The sequence below is a fragment of the Cebus imitator genome, unplaced genomic scaffold, assembly GCF_001604975.1.
Source record: "Cebus imitator isolate Cc_AM_T3 unplaced genomic scaffold, Cebus_imitator-1.0 Scaffold50, whole genome shotgun sequence".
Classification (NCBI taxonomy): Eukaryota; Metazoa; Chordata; class Mammalia; order Primates; family Cebidae; genus Cebus; species Cebus imitator.
The window spans coordinates 1,958,727-1,976,328 of NW_016107365.1; the positions used below are offsets into that span (position 1 = coordinate 1,958,727).

At 40.2% G+C, this 17,602-nt stretch overlaps 2 protein-coding genes across 6 annotated transcripts in view; one reads left to right on the plus strand and one right to left on the minus strand.

The window, feature by feature from the left end:
- MRPS27 (mitochondrial ribosomal protein S27) overlaps positions 1-749 on the minus strand; it is a 97,106-nt gene extending 96,357 nt beyond the window's left edge. The window contains exon 1 of the mRNA XM_017527611.2: positions 629-749. Coding sequence (XP_017383100.1) covers positions 629-701 — 73 coding nt within the window. The 5' untranslated portion in view covers positions 702-749. The remainder of the gene's footprint in view (positions 1-628) is intronic.
- Positions 716-17,602, plus strand: part of PTCD2 (pentatricopeptide repeat domain 2) — a 45,524-nt gene continuing 28,637 nt past the window's right edge. For 2 of the 5 annotated variants that reach the window (XM_017527606.2, XM_017527608.2), the window contains exons 1-4: positions 801-986; positions 2,755-2,847; positions 7,107-7,236; positions 11,738-11,855. In XM_017527606.2, the coding sequence (XP_017383095.1) occupies positions 860-986; positions 2,755-2,847; positions 7,107-7,236; positions 11,738-11,855 (468 nt within the window). In that variant the 5' untranslated portion in view covers positions 801-859. Of the gene's footprint in view, positions 987-2,754; positions 2,848-7,106; positions 7,237-11,737; positions 11,856-17,602 lie in introns of all 5 variants that reach the window. The other 3 variants (XM_037738162.1, XM_017527607.2, XM_017527610.2) reach the window with 3 other exon arrangements.

The following is a 17,602-nucleotide window of genomic DNA, read 5'->3' on the forward strand; positions in this document are numbered from 1 at the left end:
TCTTTTCTTTTTTTTTTTTTTTGGCAGTGTCTCGCTCTGTTGTCCAGGTTTGAATGCAGTGGCCCTATCTCTGTTCACTGTAACCCCCGCCTCCCGAGCTCACGCGATTCTCCTGCTTCAGCCCACACACCCACCCCGCCCCGAGTAACTAGGATTATAGGCGCGTGCACTACGCCCAGATAATTTTTTTGGTATTTTTTAGTAGAGATGGGGTTTCGCCATGTTGACCAGGCGGGTCTCGAACTCCTGGCCTCAAGAAATCCGCCCGCCTCGGACCTCCAAAGTGCTGGGACCACAGGCGTGGGATACTGTGTCCGGCACACATTTGGGTTTTTCGTAGTCAGCAAAAAGACGACCACCCCAACACATAAATCTGGTGAATCATACGCAAATTCCCTCATGCCGCAACCTTCCACTGCTCTTCATACCTTTGGAGAGGCACACACTGTTATTTTAGGGGGAGGAAACGGATCAGAGACCTTGTCTCCTTCTTCTGCGCTACCAAACACCCCAAATGGCTTCCCTAGCAATCAGATTCCAGAAACACTTTCTCTTCTCTTGAAAACCCTCCGCTCCCTTCACTCAAGAACAGAATAATCAGGGGCCTTAATGAAGCTGTCCCGCCAACCTGCAGGGAAGAGCTGAGACGCAACCACTTGCCGCGTCAGGAAAATCCCGCGCCGCACCATGGAGGCAGCCATCTTGGAGCGTACCAAAAGGAATGGCCGGGGGGGTTACGGACAGAGGAAGGGGCGGGGTTACTCGACCTCTGGGGCGCCCAGAATTGGACGAATCCTGTTCGTCGCCCTCGGCGTCAGGACCGACGCCCCGCCTCCTCGCCACGGTTCCGGCAATTGGTATGGTCCGTGACGGTATGGCTGCTGCACTTCGGCCTTCCTGTGGAGTTCTCCTGCAGGCCCTGCAGTTTTCGGCGTATCCCGGGGTGGGAGGCTCCGGCTCTGCCTGCTACCGCTGCCCTCTCGGAGGTATCGGCAGCCTTAGCCCAGTGAAGGAGGGGCGAGATGGGAGAGAAGGGAGTATTAGACCCCAGCTAGCATCTCTTTGGAGCTCCTAAGTCACTCACTGGCCTGGAGCTCACCCTTGCCATCTAGTTGCACGTGGATTCAGTGGTTGCCCCTGAATTGGGGTCGTGGATACCCCCAGTGCCTGCAAATCGAAGGATGGCTGGGGTCTTGACCCTGGGGCTGTAGTACTCCCTCAGATGGGGCGACGTTGCTCTTCAGGAACACCCTTCCCGCCTTGGGTGACATTTCTCTTTTTCTTTTCTTTTCTTTCTTTCCTTTTCTTTTCTTTCTTTCTTTTCTTTCTTTCTTTTTTTTTTTTTTTTTTTTTCTTTCCTTTTTTTTTCTTTTTTTCTTTTTTTTTTTTTTTTTCTTTTTTTTTTTTTTTTTTTTGAGACTAAGTTTTGCTCTGTCGCCCAAGGTAGAGTGCAGCGGCGCGATCTCAGCTCACTGCAACCTCCGCCTCCCAGGTTCAGGCGATTCTCCTGCCTCAGCCTCTCGAGTAGCTGTGACTACAGGCGCGCGCCACCATGCCCGGCTAATTTTTTGTATTATTATCAGAGACGGGGTTTCACTAAGTCGGCCAGGCTGGTCTCGAACTGCTGACCCCGTGATCCACCCGCCTCAGCCTCCCCAACTAAGTGCTGGGATTACAGGAGTGAGCCACCGCGCCCTGCTTTTCTTTTTCTTTTCTGCAGTTTGGGAGCAGAGGTCTTATGGAGTCTCACTTTTGCTAACAATCTAAAAGACCTTTAGCATGTTTCTTCATTTTTCAAAACTATCCTTTAACATCTCTATGAAACAAATTAAATTAGAAAATGCTAGTGAGTGACGGTAAAAATATTTAACACTGTCAGGCCTTATTTTAATGTATTTTACATACATTAATTCCTTTTCTCTAAACAACACTCAGCAAGAGAAGTAACATTCTTTTCTCCATTTACAGAGAAGGAACAAGGTTAAGTAATTTGCCCAAGGTCAGAGGGAACTGGTAGAGGCGGGATTTGAACACAGCCAACAATAGAGACCTGTTCCTAACCACTTCACTGGACTGCCTGTCCGTAAATAAATAGCAATTTTTATTGTTACCTTGTTATTGCAGCTCACAGAACTCTTGGTGTATGATTCTTTGGCCAAGCTTCGTCCATTTTGTGTCATGCACAGCTGAGGATCCTAAAGAAAGGATGATGTTTCCCAAATCTACTCAGCTGTTACCAGTGATTTCCATGCATCTCAGATGTGTTTTGGGTTCACATCCGAGAGGCCTTAACCCTCATTTCACAGAAGACAAAACTGGGAATTCCACTGGCCACACTGCAGCCTTTTCCACTACACTATGCTTCTCCCTGGATAAACCAAAACTAAATATGCCTGTTTTACATTTAAATGTTAGATATTAGGTTTTTTTTTTTTTAATGCCCTTGTTACCCTTTAATCAAATGGCAAATGCCTATTTGTACTTCAAATCCCAACTTCCTGTCAATCAGTCCCCACACGGTTAATCACTAACTTCTTTTGTGCACACAAGTAAACCCTCTTTTGGTGAGGATTTGCATTCGCTGGTAGTCCAGAAATGTTTTTTCCCAGGAGTTACTGTCACCTGTCTAATGAATTGTTTATAATAGGTGAAGATAAGATCAGTTAATCAGAGAGAGTCAAGCTCTACTCATGTTATTTGCTAACGTTTAAAACAATCAAAATGACTTTACTTTTTCCTTTCTCTGATTTTTAGCTAAAAGATACCTACTTACAGATAACATTGTGAAACTAAAAGAATTTCAGCATAAGAAAGTGGCTGTTGCGTGTAATCTTCCTGGCACTAAAGGTAATAGAATCTATTTTGTTAATTCTGTCATCTGTCATTTACGTTTCTCTGTCTTCACCCCTATTCAGTGTCTCCTTCAGTGATTTTATTATGCCTTAGAAAAAGTTGAGACCGTTTATATTTAGTTTCATAGTGTGCTCTTATATTCAGCTCACATCTCACAGTTTGCTGCTACAAAGTCTACAGCTCTCCTCTTATCCCTTTTCTTACGATCCCAGAGAAATACTAAAGCTAGTGCTGCCATTGGTCCTGTCTAGATCTATGCCACTTAAACTATGGTTTGAGGACAAGCAACGTCAGCATCTGTTGGGTGGTTGATAGAAATGCAGATAGAAAGGCCCCAATTCATTCATATGCACAATAAATTTTAAGAACTTCAGATGATTGGCTTTGAAACTTTTCAATGTAACCTTCAGTGAAAATGCATTTTATGTTACATCTCAGTACACACATGCGTATCTATATATAAATGAAATCAAATGAAACAAAACAGTACTGTGTGTGATGGTACTTTTTGATATTTTTCACTCTGTGCTAGAAGTCAGTAGGATCAAAAATTTATTTAAAAAAAAAAAAAGAAACCTGACCATCAAACCTAGGATTTTGCTGGCATCAAGGCTCATGCCTATAACTCCAGCACTTTGGGAGGCCAAGGCAGGAGGATTTCCTGAGCCAAGGAGTTTGAGATCAGCTTAAGCAGCATAGACCCCCATCTCTACAAATTTTTTTAAAGTTAGCTGGGTGTGGTGATGCATGCCTGTAGTGACCCTGTCTCAAAAAAAAAAAAGAGAGAAATCTCGGATTTGCTTTGGGGAAAAAAAAAAAAAAAAAGAAAAGCAAACCAGTATGTTTGGGGATTGTAGAGTAGAGGAAACATAATTAGCAAAGTATTGGTAATTATTGAGGCTGGAAAATGGCACTTAGAGGTATTATTATACTGTTCTTTCATTTCTTGGATATGTTTGAAGATTTTTGTTATAAAAAGCTAAAAACACAAGAACACCACCTTAGGTCTTACTACTTTTCAGCACCTGAGAAATCTTGTTTCATTCATTCTCTCCCTCCTGCGCAGAGTTCTTCCCAGCACTTTAAACCCATTTATTGTGTTTGGGTACAGCAGTGGTCCCTGGGAGTTGTGGATGCACCCCATTGATCCCCAGTTGTGAACACATCAAGACTTTCTTTCAATAAATCTTGGTGTCCCTGTTGACTTTTTCATCCATAGACCCAGGTCTCCTTCCTCTCAATGGCAGATGTTTGTGAGCTGATTAACATATTAACATTCTCTTTATTTTGTTTTTTTTTTTTTTTTTTAAGAGACAGGGTCTCGCTCTGTAACCTAGGTTGGAGTACAGTCGGTGCCATTGTAGCTCGCTACAGTCTCAAACTCCTGGATTCAAGCAATCCTCCTGCTTTAGCCTCCTGAGTGACTAGGACTACAGTGCCACCATGCCTGCCTAATTTTTAGTTTTTCAGAGGCAGGGTCTCACTGTGTTGCCTAGGCTAGTCTCAAACTCCCAGGCTCAAGCTGTCCTCCCACCTCAGTCTCCTAAAGTACAGGCGTGAGCCACTGCACCCATCCTGATACTTTCTGTCTCCATTTCCTCACAATTCAGTTCTCCAGAAATCAGTGTGCTCTCGCTGCTCCACTAAACATACTGTTATATAACGCGACATATGGGACAAAAAAATAAACCTTTGGAATGTGGGGAATATATTTATCCCCAGGTTAGTAGGCTCAATCTAGATTTCACTTATCTTTTCTTTCTACCACAGGTATTTTAGATCCTTGTGAGGTTTGCAGTTAGGGCTTTATGTCATCCGGTTGTGATTTCCAATTGTAGTCTTCATAAGGTTGTGGCAGTTGTGTACAGGTTCTGAAAGGCAATTAATGTAATCATTGGCAATCTGCTCTGTTGTCAGACTGATATGTTTAAAATCCTGTCAACCTTTCATCATTTTGAGATCCCACAGTGGTACTCTGTTGTATACCACACCATTAATGTCCTCATCCCTCTGGCATCCTGGCTGTCTTAGTGGACTCCATCCTTTCTAGAGTTCAGCATGGTTTCTGGTTCATCTATCACAGCTCTTCCCTCCACACCTTTCACTCCCAGTTCTCTTCTGTCACTCATGCTGATTCCCATACCTAGAATGCCTCCCTCCTCCATTTCTCCAACCCAATTCAGCCCTTTTTTTTCCTCACTGGTACCCCTCCACTTTCACCAACCTAGTCTGTCCTGAGTCATAATAGTAAAGGTTGTAATAGGACCCTTCTGCCCACTCTGAGTTATACTAGGTATCATAACAGGACAGAAGAGTCCTATTATGTTTCTAGTCATTCCTGTGTCACCTCCTCCGTTACTGTTTTCAGGTAGCTTTGTATAAGTAGAGCTTTTGCCTTCCCAAATAGGCTTTAAGTTCTTTGAGGGCAGGAACTATTCTTTATCCTTCTTAGTGTCTCACACACAAAGAAGGATACTTCTGAGTATGATTATATGATACATACTTAAATGTTGATTGATTTGTTTTAAAACACAAGTTGAAATTTTGGATTCTTGTTTTTTGTTTGTTTTTTTTTTTTTACTTGCTGAGATGGAGTCTCGCTCTGTCACCCAGGCTGAAGTGCGGTAGCGTGATCTCGGCTCACTGCCACCACTGCCTCTCAGGTTCAAATGATCCTCATGCCTCAGCCTCCCCAGTAGCTGGAATTACATATGTGTGCCATCATGCCTGGCTACTTTTTGTATTTTTGGTAGAGAGCGGGGGTTTCACCATGTTGGTGAGGCTGGTCCCGAACTTCTGACCTCAAGTGATCTGCCCACCTCAGCCTCCTAAAGTGCTGGGATTACAGGCATAAGCCACTGCACCTGGCCTCTTAAGGTTTATTAAGAAGGATTAAGAGGTACAAGATGTAATGTCATCTCTTTGATGACTTTAGACTTTTTAGATTGGAAATCACTTAGAAATATTTAATAGACTAAATCCTCATAGATCCGACAGAAGGAATGAAAATAGGAACAATAATGTTTCTATTTACTGGCAGTTAGCATATGGCAAATGCTTTACATAGATCATCTCAGGTAACCCCATGAGGAAGGTACCACGATCCTTAATTTACACATGAGGAATCAAGTCTTACAGACAAGGGTCTCCATCAGAGTGCAAGTGGCTGAGCTTAGATTTCAGCCCAGGTGCTTCCATCTCTAGAGCCTGTAACTGTTAACGTGGTTCTGCAAATAAAAATGGGAAGATCACTGCGTTATCTCAAACGTAGTGGGTCTTTTCTTGTAAATCGAGAAGAATGCCCCTGCTTCTAGTTCTTGTATTTTACATGTATTTGTGCCTCTCCTTTCAGCAGCATTCCTTCATAGCTCTGGGCTTTGGAACAAATCCTATAACCATTTCCTGGCAGCTTCTGATACTGACAACAGTTCTGCCTTCTGGAAAGCAGATGCTTGCTTGGTGCCTGCTTTGCTTTTCACCCCACATTTTGGTGGGAATACAGCCCCTCCTTGATGCCAAGAAGAGGTGCTTCCTTTTGGTTTTTGTCCCCACAGTTGATCAGATACAAAGACAAGGGAGAATGATAGACTGTAATGATGCTGAAATGATTCTGTCACTAAAAAACTGTTTGCTGCTGTTTGGAGGACTGTTTTCCCCCCTGCCCATTGCATAGTACTTGAGCATACTTTCTAACAGCTGAGTAGAAAGAAACCAAGAGGAATGAAAAAGAGGTAAAGTTGAATCAAATGAAAGAAACATAAGTCATGTGAGTCCACCACTGTGGACAAACCTACCTTCAACTCACATTTTCTTTTTAGTTTTCCTGTGTGGCTCTCTGCCAGTTGATGGTTTGAGTGTCTAGCTACATTTTCTTTCTTTTTTCTCATGAGTCACCTGGAGATTCAGTTATTTGAGCCAAGCCTCTGGGACAGTAGTTCTCAAATTTCAGTATACCAGAGGATTACCTAGGGAATCAAAAATGCTAATTCTTGAGCTCTTACCCCAGAGATTTTATTTTACAGAGTCTTGAGTGAGCCTGGCCCTGTGCCCATGCCCCAGATTCCTATGACAGATGCCATCTGCTGACACTTTTCTAGAGGAGATTAGCCAGTGGTGGCAGCTGTGTGTCCCTGAGCCCCTCTCAGTGCCCTTTTGCAGTGAGCTGGGGTTGGACTTCCCCATCTTCCCTAGGTCAGGCTCCTTATACTGCCAGTCAGCCTGAGTGATGGCCACCATACTATGTTTTCTTCCAGAAACCTATTTTAGAAACTTGGAAGAGAAACTCATCCAGAACAAGCTCATCTTGAAGGGGGAGTTGATAACCTTACTTCATTTGTGTGAGTCCCGGGACCATGTGGAGCTGGCTAAAAATGTCATTTACAGGTGAGGCATTTCCTTAGAATGCTGCCACCCTCATCCCTTCATACTCTGTTCCTTTCTGTGAGCAGTCTCATCCATTTCCAAGATTTTGCCACTTCTACACCAATGACTTTCAAATCTCTTTTTCATATGCCTGCTTTGAATTTCAGACACTTACATTCACTCATTGAGCACACACTTACTGGGTTCCTGCTACATGCTGGGTGCTAAGGATAGAAAAGCAGATATTTTATGTCTAAAGAAGTTACCAGCCTATTCACTAACTCCACTGACATATCCCCTAGGTCTTCAAATTCAACATGTGCAAATTCACTCCTCTTCCTCTGTTTTCCTTCTCACTGGCTAGTCACTCAGGATAGATATTTTGCAGCCTCTTTACTTTCATCTCATTTGCCTCTGTTTCCTGATAGGGTAAGAAATCCTGTTGCTTCCATTTCCTTGGTATCTCTCTCAGCTCCAGCCCTCCTCTTTCTCTCCTGTTACCAATGTCTTAGTTCACGCTTTAATGTCTTTCACCTGGATCTTTTCAGTGACCCTAACTATTCTCCCTCCTCCAGTCCTGCTATACCTTTCTGATCCATTATTAAAAGTTTCCCGTGTCAGAAGGAACTCACATGTAAGCATAGCCTGCCACTGGGAAAGCTAGTAAAGGCTTCACTTACCAGGGAGCAGTATGACATCAAATCAACAGACTTCATTTCTGAAATTAAGTTCATTGCTCTTTTCCATTTTTTAAAAACTATTTTCTTTTTCTTTCTTTTTTTTTTTGAGATGAAGTCTTGATCTGTTGCCCAGGCTGGAGTACAATTGCATGATCTCTCAGCTCACTGCAACCTCCACCTCCAGGTTCAAGCAATCCTCCCTGTGTCAGCCTCCCAAGTAGCTGGGATTATAGGTACCTGCCACCGTGCCTGGCTAATTTTCATATTTTTAGTAGACATGGGTTTTGCCATGTTGGCCAGGCTGGTCATGAAATCCTGGACTCAAGTGATCCACCCGCCTCCACCTCCCAGAGTGCTAGGATTACAGGCATGAGCCACCATGCCTAGCCCTCTTTTCCATTTTTTAAAGATCTGTTTCTGTACATGAACCTGGATTTTATATGTATATTTATAGAGAGAAATACAGGATAATCATATAAAGAATACTAGGAGATTATATAACGAGTTAACTGTGATTCTCTGGGAATTATGGATTATGTATTTTTTGTTTGTCTAAATGTATATTTTTCTGATTTCTCAAACTTGTCTACAGTGAATATTTTATAACATGAAAAAATGTCTTTAAGTTAAAAAAAGGAAAATTAAAAAATTCACTGAAAAATTGAAAAACACCAAAAAGTAGAAAGGAGAAATATATCACAAATTCTGCTGTTTCAGTTGTCTGTTGCTGCATAACAAACCACACCAGAACTTAGTGGCTTAACACAGCAACTGTTTATTAATTTTCATAGTTCTGGGATCAGGAATTGAGGCCCATCTCCACTGAGCAGTTCTTTGTTGGTGTCAGATGAAGCCACTCACTTATCTGCAGTCAACTGGTAGCTGGGCTGTACTGCATGGTCCAAGAAGGCCTCTCTTGAGTTTGTGATGCCTCATTGCTCCTCCATGTGGCTGCTCCCTATCTTTCTGGAGTGCCTCATCATTCATTTGTTGGTTTGAGCTGCATTGGCCCACAGCCCAGATGGGAGCTGCCAGGCATGATAGAGTTGCCCAGAATTGGCATGGCTTTTCTTGGTCAAGGCAAGATACCTGTCCAGATCCAAGTAAAGGGGAGGGGAAAAGGATTCCACCTCTGGATTAATGGAAGGAATTGATGACGGCCATCTTTGGGGCCAGCTGCTTACATCTAAGAAACCGCTGTTGAGATTTTTGCATTTTTTTTTCACAGATGCAAAGATTTCATTATTTTGGCAGATTTTCTTTTACATTGTTATAATTATTTCTGTGTAATTATTTTCTAAATTAATATAAATTTTTTTCCTTGTTAATCATATCCTTAGGAGTCATAGTTTAATGACAATACAATATTTCATTATACATTGGATATTTTCATTAACCATGCCCATATTGTTGGACATTGAAGTTATTTATAATTTTTCACCAGTATAAATAATGTCATGATGAGAAACTCTCTGCATAAAACTACTGTTTGTTTCCTTTTGGGGATCAGGGGGTATGAACTTTTTAAAAATTTATCAATATAACTGTCAGATTATTTTCCAAAAGCATTATGCTAATTTAAAGTCACACTATATCTGCAAACTTAATTCTATATTTCAGTTTCACAAAGTTAAATCATTTCCCTCTGGCATGTTTTCTTCTCACACATTTTACTACACAAAGCTATTTGATGTTTATAAGAGTAGTAAAATGAGATAAATATTCTGAACACTCTTTCTACTCCTGTTTTTATCATAAATATTCAGAGTGTGACTCAGTTCCTTTACTGATGCTAATAACTCTCTACCCAGTTGCTGATCTTTCCCTCTCTACTTGCAGACAGCTGGACGAGATGGGTAGATCCAAGGCTCAACCATCATGTTCTCTTTCTTCCTGGGTCAGGCAGCCCACGACTGGGAAAGAAGAGTCATGAGCTGAAACATAAGCTTTTTATCGAGCCCAAAATGGGAAACATCTTAATACCCTCATTGTGTTGACCAAATGCTGTTTGGTTTATTGAGGGATTTTAGATCCTCTTCAACATTTCTTGCCCAGAAGGCAATTCATTATCTCAGTGACTTTCTAGCACTTTTATTAATGTGAATGTCATTTAGAGTGTTAATGTCAAATCAGAAAACTTGTTTTTGCTTTCTTTTGCTTTTAATCTGGCACAAGTTTCTCATGAGAATATTTACTGAAATATGTTGATTTTTAAAGATGTTTTTCTTAGCATGCCGTACATTTTATAAGAGCTAACATATGTTGAAGACTTGTGTGCCAGGCACATCATCTCATTTAATCTTCACACACACACACACAAAAACTTATTGGGTTCTCTTCTTCCTTCCATTTTACAGGTGAGGAGACAGGGGCAGAGAATAGTTAATTAATTTGCTTATGGTCACACAGTTTATAAACAGAAGAGCTAGGACTTGAATGATCAGTTTGGATTCAGAGTCTAAAAACCCTTTACCACTATCCTATATTGGCTTCTAACAAATTAATTTATGAGTGTTGTAATGAAGCAGTAAATATTATTTGTAAGTTCTGTAAGTGGATTATGAAATGTATCAAAGTACACATCATTATCCTATTATGGTATCATTGTAGTACATGTGTTTAGAATAAACTAGCGTAATGCTACTCTGATTCCTTGATGATTTTGGCAGAAGGTAAAAAGCATTCTGTTTTGTTGTCAGCACTTTACTGCAAGGTATTTTAGATTCATTCATCATATTAATCTAAATCTAAAAGGAATATGAATATGAAGATTTATAATGAGTACATCTTTCTAAAATCTGATTTACACATAATGAAGTGTTCCTTTTGTCATATATTGTCCTCTTGGTGTCTAAAGCAAAAAGAGTTGGTTATTGAAAGTAAATTTACAGTAGTGATATGCAGCTCTGACTGGCAGGCTGGCTGCCTGTAGAAGTCTCAAGCCACATAGAAGACATCATTGTCTTTGACATTAGCTTTTTCTTAAAAGTTCAGGCCAGGTGTCATGGCTCACCCCTGTAATCCCAGCACTTTGGGAGGCCAAGGTGGGCAGATCACAAGGTCAGGAGTTCAAGACCAGCCTGGCCAACATGGTGAAACCCCGTCTCTACTAAAAATAGAAAAATAGCTTGGCATGGTGGCGTGTGCCTGTAATCCCAGCTACTCAGGAGACTGAGGCAGGAGAATTGAACTGGGATCCGTAGGCGGGGGTTGCAGTCAGTCAAGATTGTGCTACTGCATTCCAGTCTGAGCTACAGAGCAAGACTCCATCTCAAAAAAAGAAACAAAACAAAACTTAAACGTTCAAAACCACATTTAACTTGCTTAGCCAGGTGATTGTAGCTCTTGTGTACCTTTCCCAAACTTAGAAAAGCAGAGAGTTTGCTATAAATTGTAAATGTGTCTGTTGGTTCTTTGCCATCCTATATGAGGATGAAGCCAGCCTCCAGGAGCATAGAGCATCACCCTACTTTCCTTTGTTCTCTGGGTGGGGCCTATTCTGATGCACTTACAGATGCTACTAGACTCCTGCTGTTTCCTAAGGTGTGCTCACACTCAGTCTCAGGGTTGTTTTTAAATTTAGAGAATGATTACAATGTATATTTTCCCTCTGTTTCTCTTATTTTATGTCAGCCTGCTATAAACTCTGTTTATTTAAATGCTTGGTATACTTCTGCACTCCAGGATTCCTGATTGTTGGAAATCACTTCTCCCCGTCCAGACTGTGAGAAAACCTCATTCTCTATTGTGTCCTAGCACCTGGCACAGTACATGCCGCAGTCTGTGTCTGTCCTTTTTCCTGTTTCCTACCTTTCAGCTCATTGAATCATTTTGATTACCAGGTACCATGCAGAGAACAGAAATATCACTGTGGGGGAGTATAAGTTCGGACCACTTTTCATGAGGCTGTGTTACGAGTTGGATCTTGAGGAATCTGCAGTGGAGCTCATGAAAGACCAGGTTATTGTTTCCTAATTGTTTTCTGTGCCAATGTGTGTGTTTTTGGTGATATTGGAAAAGGCATCTCTTCCATGCACATTATTCCTGGGTTAGATTTTCCAAGAAAGGCTGCTGGGCTGAATGAATAAGCACTTCTCTGCATTTTTTAGTTTCCTTGCAGTCAGTTTGTGTGAAGAGGGGTGGAGTGATATAGAACAAGTGTGGAAGAGGTCTAGGTACAGATGATCCTACTTTGGATGTGTATCAGCATGGGTTGTATACCTACTCTTTCAAGGGCTTTCAATAGAGAAGAGCTTAACACAGCTTCCATTTAAAGACTGACATTCCTATCCTTTACCTGTGTTCCCTCTTAATTTTCTATTTGTATTTTTCTGGTTGAAGACTACATTTGGAAAGTACTTTTCCATTTTCAAGATACTTTCACATATTCTGACTTTCTTTTCCCTAAAACAAATGTAAATAAAAATTTTTACAGCTACTCATTAAATATTTACTATGTTTTCGGCATTGTATTTAAGTACTTTAAATGTTTCATTTTATTTGTTTTCCACAATAGTCTTGATGAGGTACATTTCCATTTTGCAGATAAAGAAACTAGGACCTAGAGACATTATAAATTCATTCATTCATTCATTATAAAGTCATTTTGATTACCAGATACCATGCAGAGAACAGAAACATCACTTTGGGGGAGTGTAAGCTTAGACCACTTTTCATGAGGTTGCAGTTCCCATAATCAGAAATAATTGCTAAATTTTGGGCCACAGCTGGCCACCAGGTACATTTTTGTGTATTTAGGAACTTATAAGCTGAGTTGTTCTTCTGCTTCTTACACTTTCTTTTAAAAAATAAAAAATATACTGTATTTACTTAGAAGCATTTAGAATGTCATCAAGACAGCTGCAACTTTTTTTTTTTGCAATTGCAGAATGATACTCAGTTAACAGAACAATTATTTCATATAAGCTGCATCAGATTGAAGATGATAAAACTACCATCCCCATATATAACTAATTTGTGCTGTGCACCAACAACAACCTGCTTTAAATTTCCATGCCAATTTGCAGCCGCCATACTATACCAGGCAAGGTTAGTTGCTATCGAAAATACCGTCAGGACAGGGCTATCTAAAGACACATTCAGTAGTGTGTTAACTATACAAAAAAAAGACACTGTACAGTTTAAAAACAAATCTTAACACAGCCTTACATTTCAATTTTCTTCTTTAAAAAGAGTGAGTTGTGTGCAGGAGGGTTAGATGCTTTATAGACAAGACAAAAACTGCACTAGAACCAACTTATTCATCATCATCTTCATCTTCTTCATTCTCTTCATCTTCTTGTTTTCCTACTCTTCCTACTTTTTCTTGCTTTTTACAGCCTTGACAACTCCCTTTATTGCTGCATCAGGCTTTCCTTTAGCTTGATATACAGCAACATCCTTTTCATATTTTTCCTTCAGCTTCACAGCCTTCTTTTCATAAGGCTGCTTGTCACCTGCAGCAGTGTCATTCCACGTCTCTCCCAGTTTCTTTGCAATATCACCAATGGACAGGCCAGGATGTTCTCCTTTGATTTTTGGGTGATACTCAGAGCAGAACAGGAAAAAGGCTGAAGGAGGCCTCTTGGGTGCGTTGGGATCCATGAGCTTCTTTTGTCTCCTCTTTAGGAAGGATATAGGTTTTCATTTCTCTTTCATAACAGGCCTTGCTGCCTTTGCCATATCTGCATATTTTCCTTTCTCTTTAGCAGTCATGGACTTCCACCTTTCTGATTGCTTCTTAGAAAAGGAAGGAGTGAGGAATTGACTGAAGCATCTGGATGCTTCTTAAGCTTCTCCCAACAAGTTTGCACAAAAAATGGATGTGATGACATTTTGCCTGTTGACTTCTTAGGATCTCCTTTGCCCATGTTTAGTTATTTTTCCTCAGCGATGCACAGAGTCAACCAGCGCCCATCTGGCTCTCACTTGCCCCAGCACTGTCTCTGTGGAGCTGAATGTGCTTCAGCCTCTTACTCTTTTTTTATACAAAGCGTTTTCTGTACATGGTGGGTGTGTTAACTCTAGGCTTGCCCATCTTTAATGACACCTGTGTATTAGAAAGATGATCAAGATATATCAGTAAGCAGAGAAAAGATAGTCTCAGAATGGTACAGATAGTTTGATCCTGTTTTTTCCTAAAAAAAAAAAAAAAAATTATATATATATATATATATGTATTTCTAGACAATAAAGATTTTTTTGTTCTTCAAAAAAAAAAAAAAAAAGACACATATTAACATTAACATTTTAACAAAATATAGATACATATATGCTGGAAAGATATACACTAAATCACTTTATCTTTAGGGAGTACAATTATTAAAAATTCTCACTTTTTATTTTATATGTTTTGTATTATTTGACTATAAACATAATGTTGCAGTTAAAGGAAAACAAGTTTCCCGCTGTAATAAATCATAGCCATGACTATGATGATAAAAACAAAACTATAAAAGAAAGATGAAAGCAAAGGGTTTCTTTTTTTAGCCTACTTGTATATGAAAAACTCGTGTATAAGCAAGTTTTCTGGAGTAGAATGAACAAATTTGAATAAGTGACAGAGGACCTAATCCTGCTTCTACCAGAAGTGTTGTAACTTAAAACCCTGTAGCTTTGTCAACGTGGTAGCCACATTAGTCACTGAACTGTGGCTAACTCAACTTTACATGCGCTGTAAGTATAAAGTATATGATGGAGTTTAATTACTTGGTATAAAAAAGAGAATGCAGGCTGGGCACGGTGGCTCACGCATGTAATCCCAACACCTGGGGAGGCCAAGGAGGGCAGATCACCTGAGGTCGGGAGATAGAGACCAGCCAGACCAGCCTGTCTCTATTAAAAATACAAAATTAGCTGGGCGTCGTGGTTCATGCCTGTAATCCCAGCTACTCAGAGGCTGAGGCAGAAAAATTGCTTGAACCTGGAAGGTGGAGGTTGCAGTGAGCTGAGACCATGCCATTGCACTGCAGCCTGGGTGGGCAACAAGAGTAAAACTCTGTCTCAAAAAAAAAAAAAAAAGAATCCAATGTATTTTAATAACTTTTATATTGATTACATGTTGAAAATTACATCTTGGATATAGTGGGTTAAATTATTTAGTCTATTTCTGTTTACATTTTTCTTTTTTTGTTAACTATATATATATATTATATATATATATATTTTTGTTAACTATATATATAATATATATATATATATAATATATATATAAATATTTTATTGCACTTTAGGTTCTGGGGTACATGTGCAGAACATACAGGATTGTTGCATAGGTACCTACATGGCAATGTGATTTGCTACCTCCATCCCCCCATCACCTATATCTGGCATTTCTCCCCATGTTGTCTCTCCCCAACCTCCCTACCCCATGCTGTCCCTCCCCTAATCCCCCCACAACAGACCCCAGTGTGTGATGCTCCCCTCCCTGTGTCCATGTGATCTCATTGTTCAACACCTGCCTATGAATGAGAGCATGCAGTGTTTGATTTTCTGTTCTTGTGTCAGTTTGCTGAGAATGATGGTTTCCAGATTCATCCATGTCCCTACAAAGGACACAAACTAATCATTTTTTATGGCTGTGTAGTATTCCATGGTGTATATGTGCCACATTTTCCTTGTCCACTCTATCATCAATGGGCATTTGGGTTGGTCCCAGGTCTTTGCTATTGTAAACAGTGCCACAGCGAATATACGTGCACATGTGTCCTTATGATAGAATGATTTATAATCCTTTGGATATATACCCAGTAATGGGATTGCTGAGTCAAAAGGAATTTCTATTTCTAGGTCCTTGAGGAATCGCCACACTGTGTTCCACAATGGTTGAACTAATTTACACTCCCACCAACAGTATAAAAGTGTTCCTGTTTCTCCACATCCTCTCCAGCATCTGTTGTCTCCAAATTTTTTAGTGATCACCATTCTAACTGGTGTGAAATGGTATCTTAGTGTGGTTTTGATTTACATTTCTCTAATGACCAGTGATGAGCATTTTTTCATGTTTGATGGCTTTATAAATGTCTTCTTTTGAAAAAGTGTCTGTTCATATCCTTCGCCCACTTTTGAATGGGTTTGTTTGTTTTTTTTTCTTTTAAACCTGTTTTTGTTCCTTGTAGATTCTGGATATTTGCCCTTTGTCAGATGGGTAGATTGCAAAAATCTTTTCCCATTCTGTTGGTTGCCGGTTCACTCTAATGATCGTTTCCTTTGCTGTACAGAAGCTCTGGAGTTTAATTAGATCCCTTTTTTCTCTTTTTGCTTTTTTGCCAATGCTTTTGGTGTTTTAGTCATGAAGTCCTTGCCTATGCCTATGTCCTGGGTGGTTTTGCCTAGGTTTTCTTCAAGGGTTTTTATGGTGTTAGGTCTTACGTTTAAGCCTTTAATCCATCTGGAGTTAATTTTAGTGTAAGGTGTCAGGAAGGGGTCCAGTTTCTGCTTTCTGCACATGGCTAGCCAGTCTTCCCAAGGCCATTTATTAAACAGGGAATCCTTTCCCCATTGCTCGTTTTTGTCAGGTTTGTCAAAGATCAGATGGTTGTAGATGTGTGGCATTGCCTGTGAGGCCTCTGTTCTGTTCCATTGGTCTATATCTCTGTTTTGGTACCAGTACCACGTTGTTTTGATTATTGTAGCCTTGCAGTATAGTTTGAAGTCAGGTAACATGATGCCTCCAGCTTTCTTCTTTTTGCTTAGAATTGTCTTGGCTATGTGGCCCCTCTTTTGCTTCCATATGAAGTTTAAGATGGTTTTTTCAGTTCTGTAAAGAGGGTCATAGGTAGCTTGATGGGGATAGTGTTGAATCTGTAAAGTACTTTGGGCAGTAGGGCTGTTTTCACAATATTGATTCTTCCTAACCATGAGCATGGAACGTTTTTCCATCTGTTTGTGTCTTCTCTTATTTCCTTGATCAGTGGTTTGTAGTTCTCCTTGAAGAGGTCCTTTACATCCTTTGTTAGTTGTATCACTAGGTATTTTATTCTCTTTGTAGCAATTGTGAATGGCAGCTCGTTCTTGATTTGGCTCTCTTTAAGTCTGTTTTTGGTGTATAGGAATGCTTGTGATTTCTGCACATTGATTTTGTATCCTGAGACTTTGCTGAAGTTGCTTATCAGCTTTAGGAGATTTTGGGCTGAGACGATGGGGTCTTCTAAATATATAGTCATGTCGTCTGCAAATAGAGACAATTTGACTTCCTCCTTTCCTAATTGAATACCCTTTATTTCTTTTTCTTGCCTGATAGCTCTATCTAGAACTTCTAATACTATATTAAATAGGAGTGGTGAGAGAGGGCATCCTTGTCTAGTGCCACATTTCAAAGGAAATGCTTCCAGTTTTTGCCCATTCAGTATGATATTGGCTGTGGGTTTGTTGTAAATAGCTTTTATTATTTTGAGATACTTTTCATTGATACCTAGTTTATTGAGAGTTTTTAGCATAAAGGGCTGTTGAATTTTGTTGAAGGCCTTCTGTGCATCTGTTGAGATGATCATGTGGTTTTGTCTTTGGTTCTGTTTATGTGGTAGATTGCATTTATAGACTTGTGTATGTTGAACCAGCCTTGCATCCTGGGATGAAGCCTACTTGATTGTAGTGGATAAGCTTTTTGATGTGCTATTACAGTCGGTTTGCCAGTATTTTATTGAAGATGTTTGCATCTGTGTTCATCATGAATATGGGCCTGAAGTTTTCTTTTTTTTTTTTTTTTT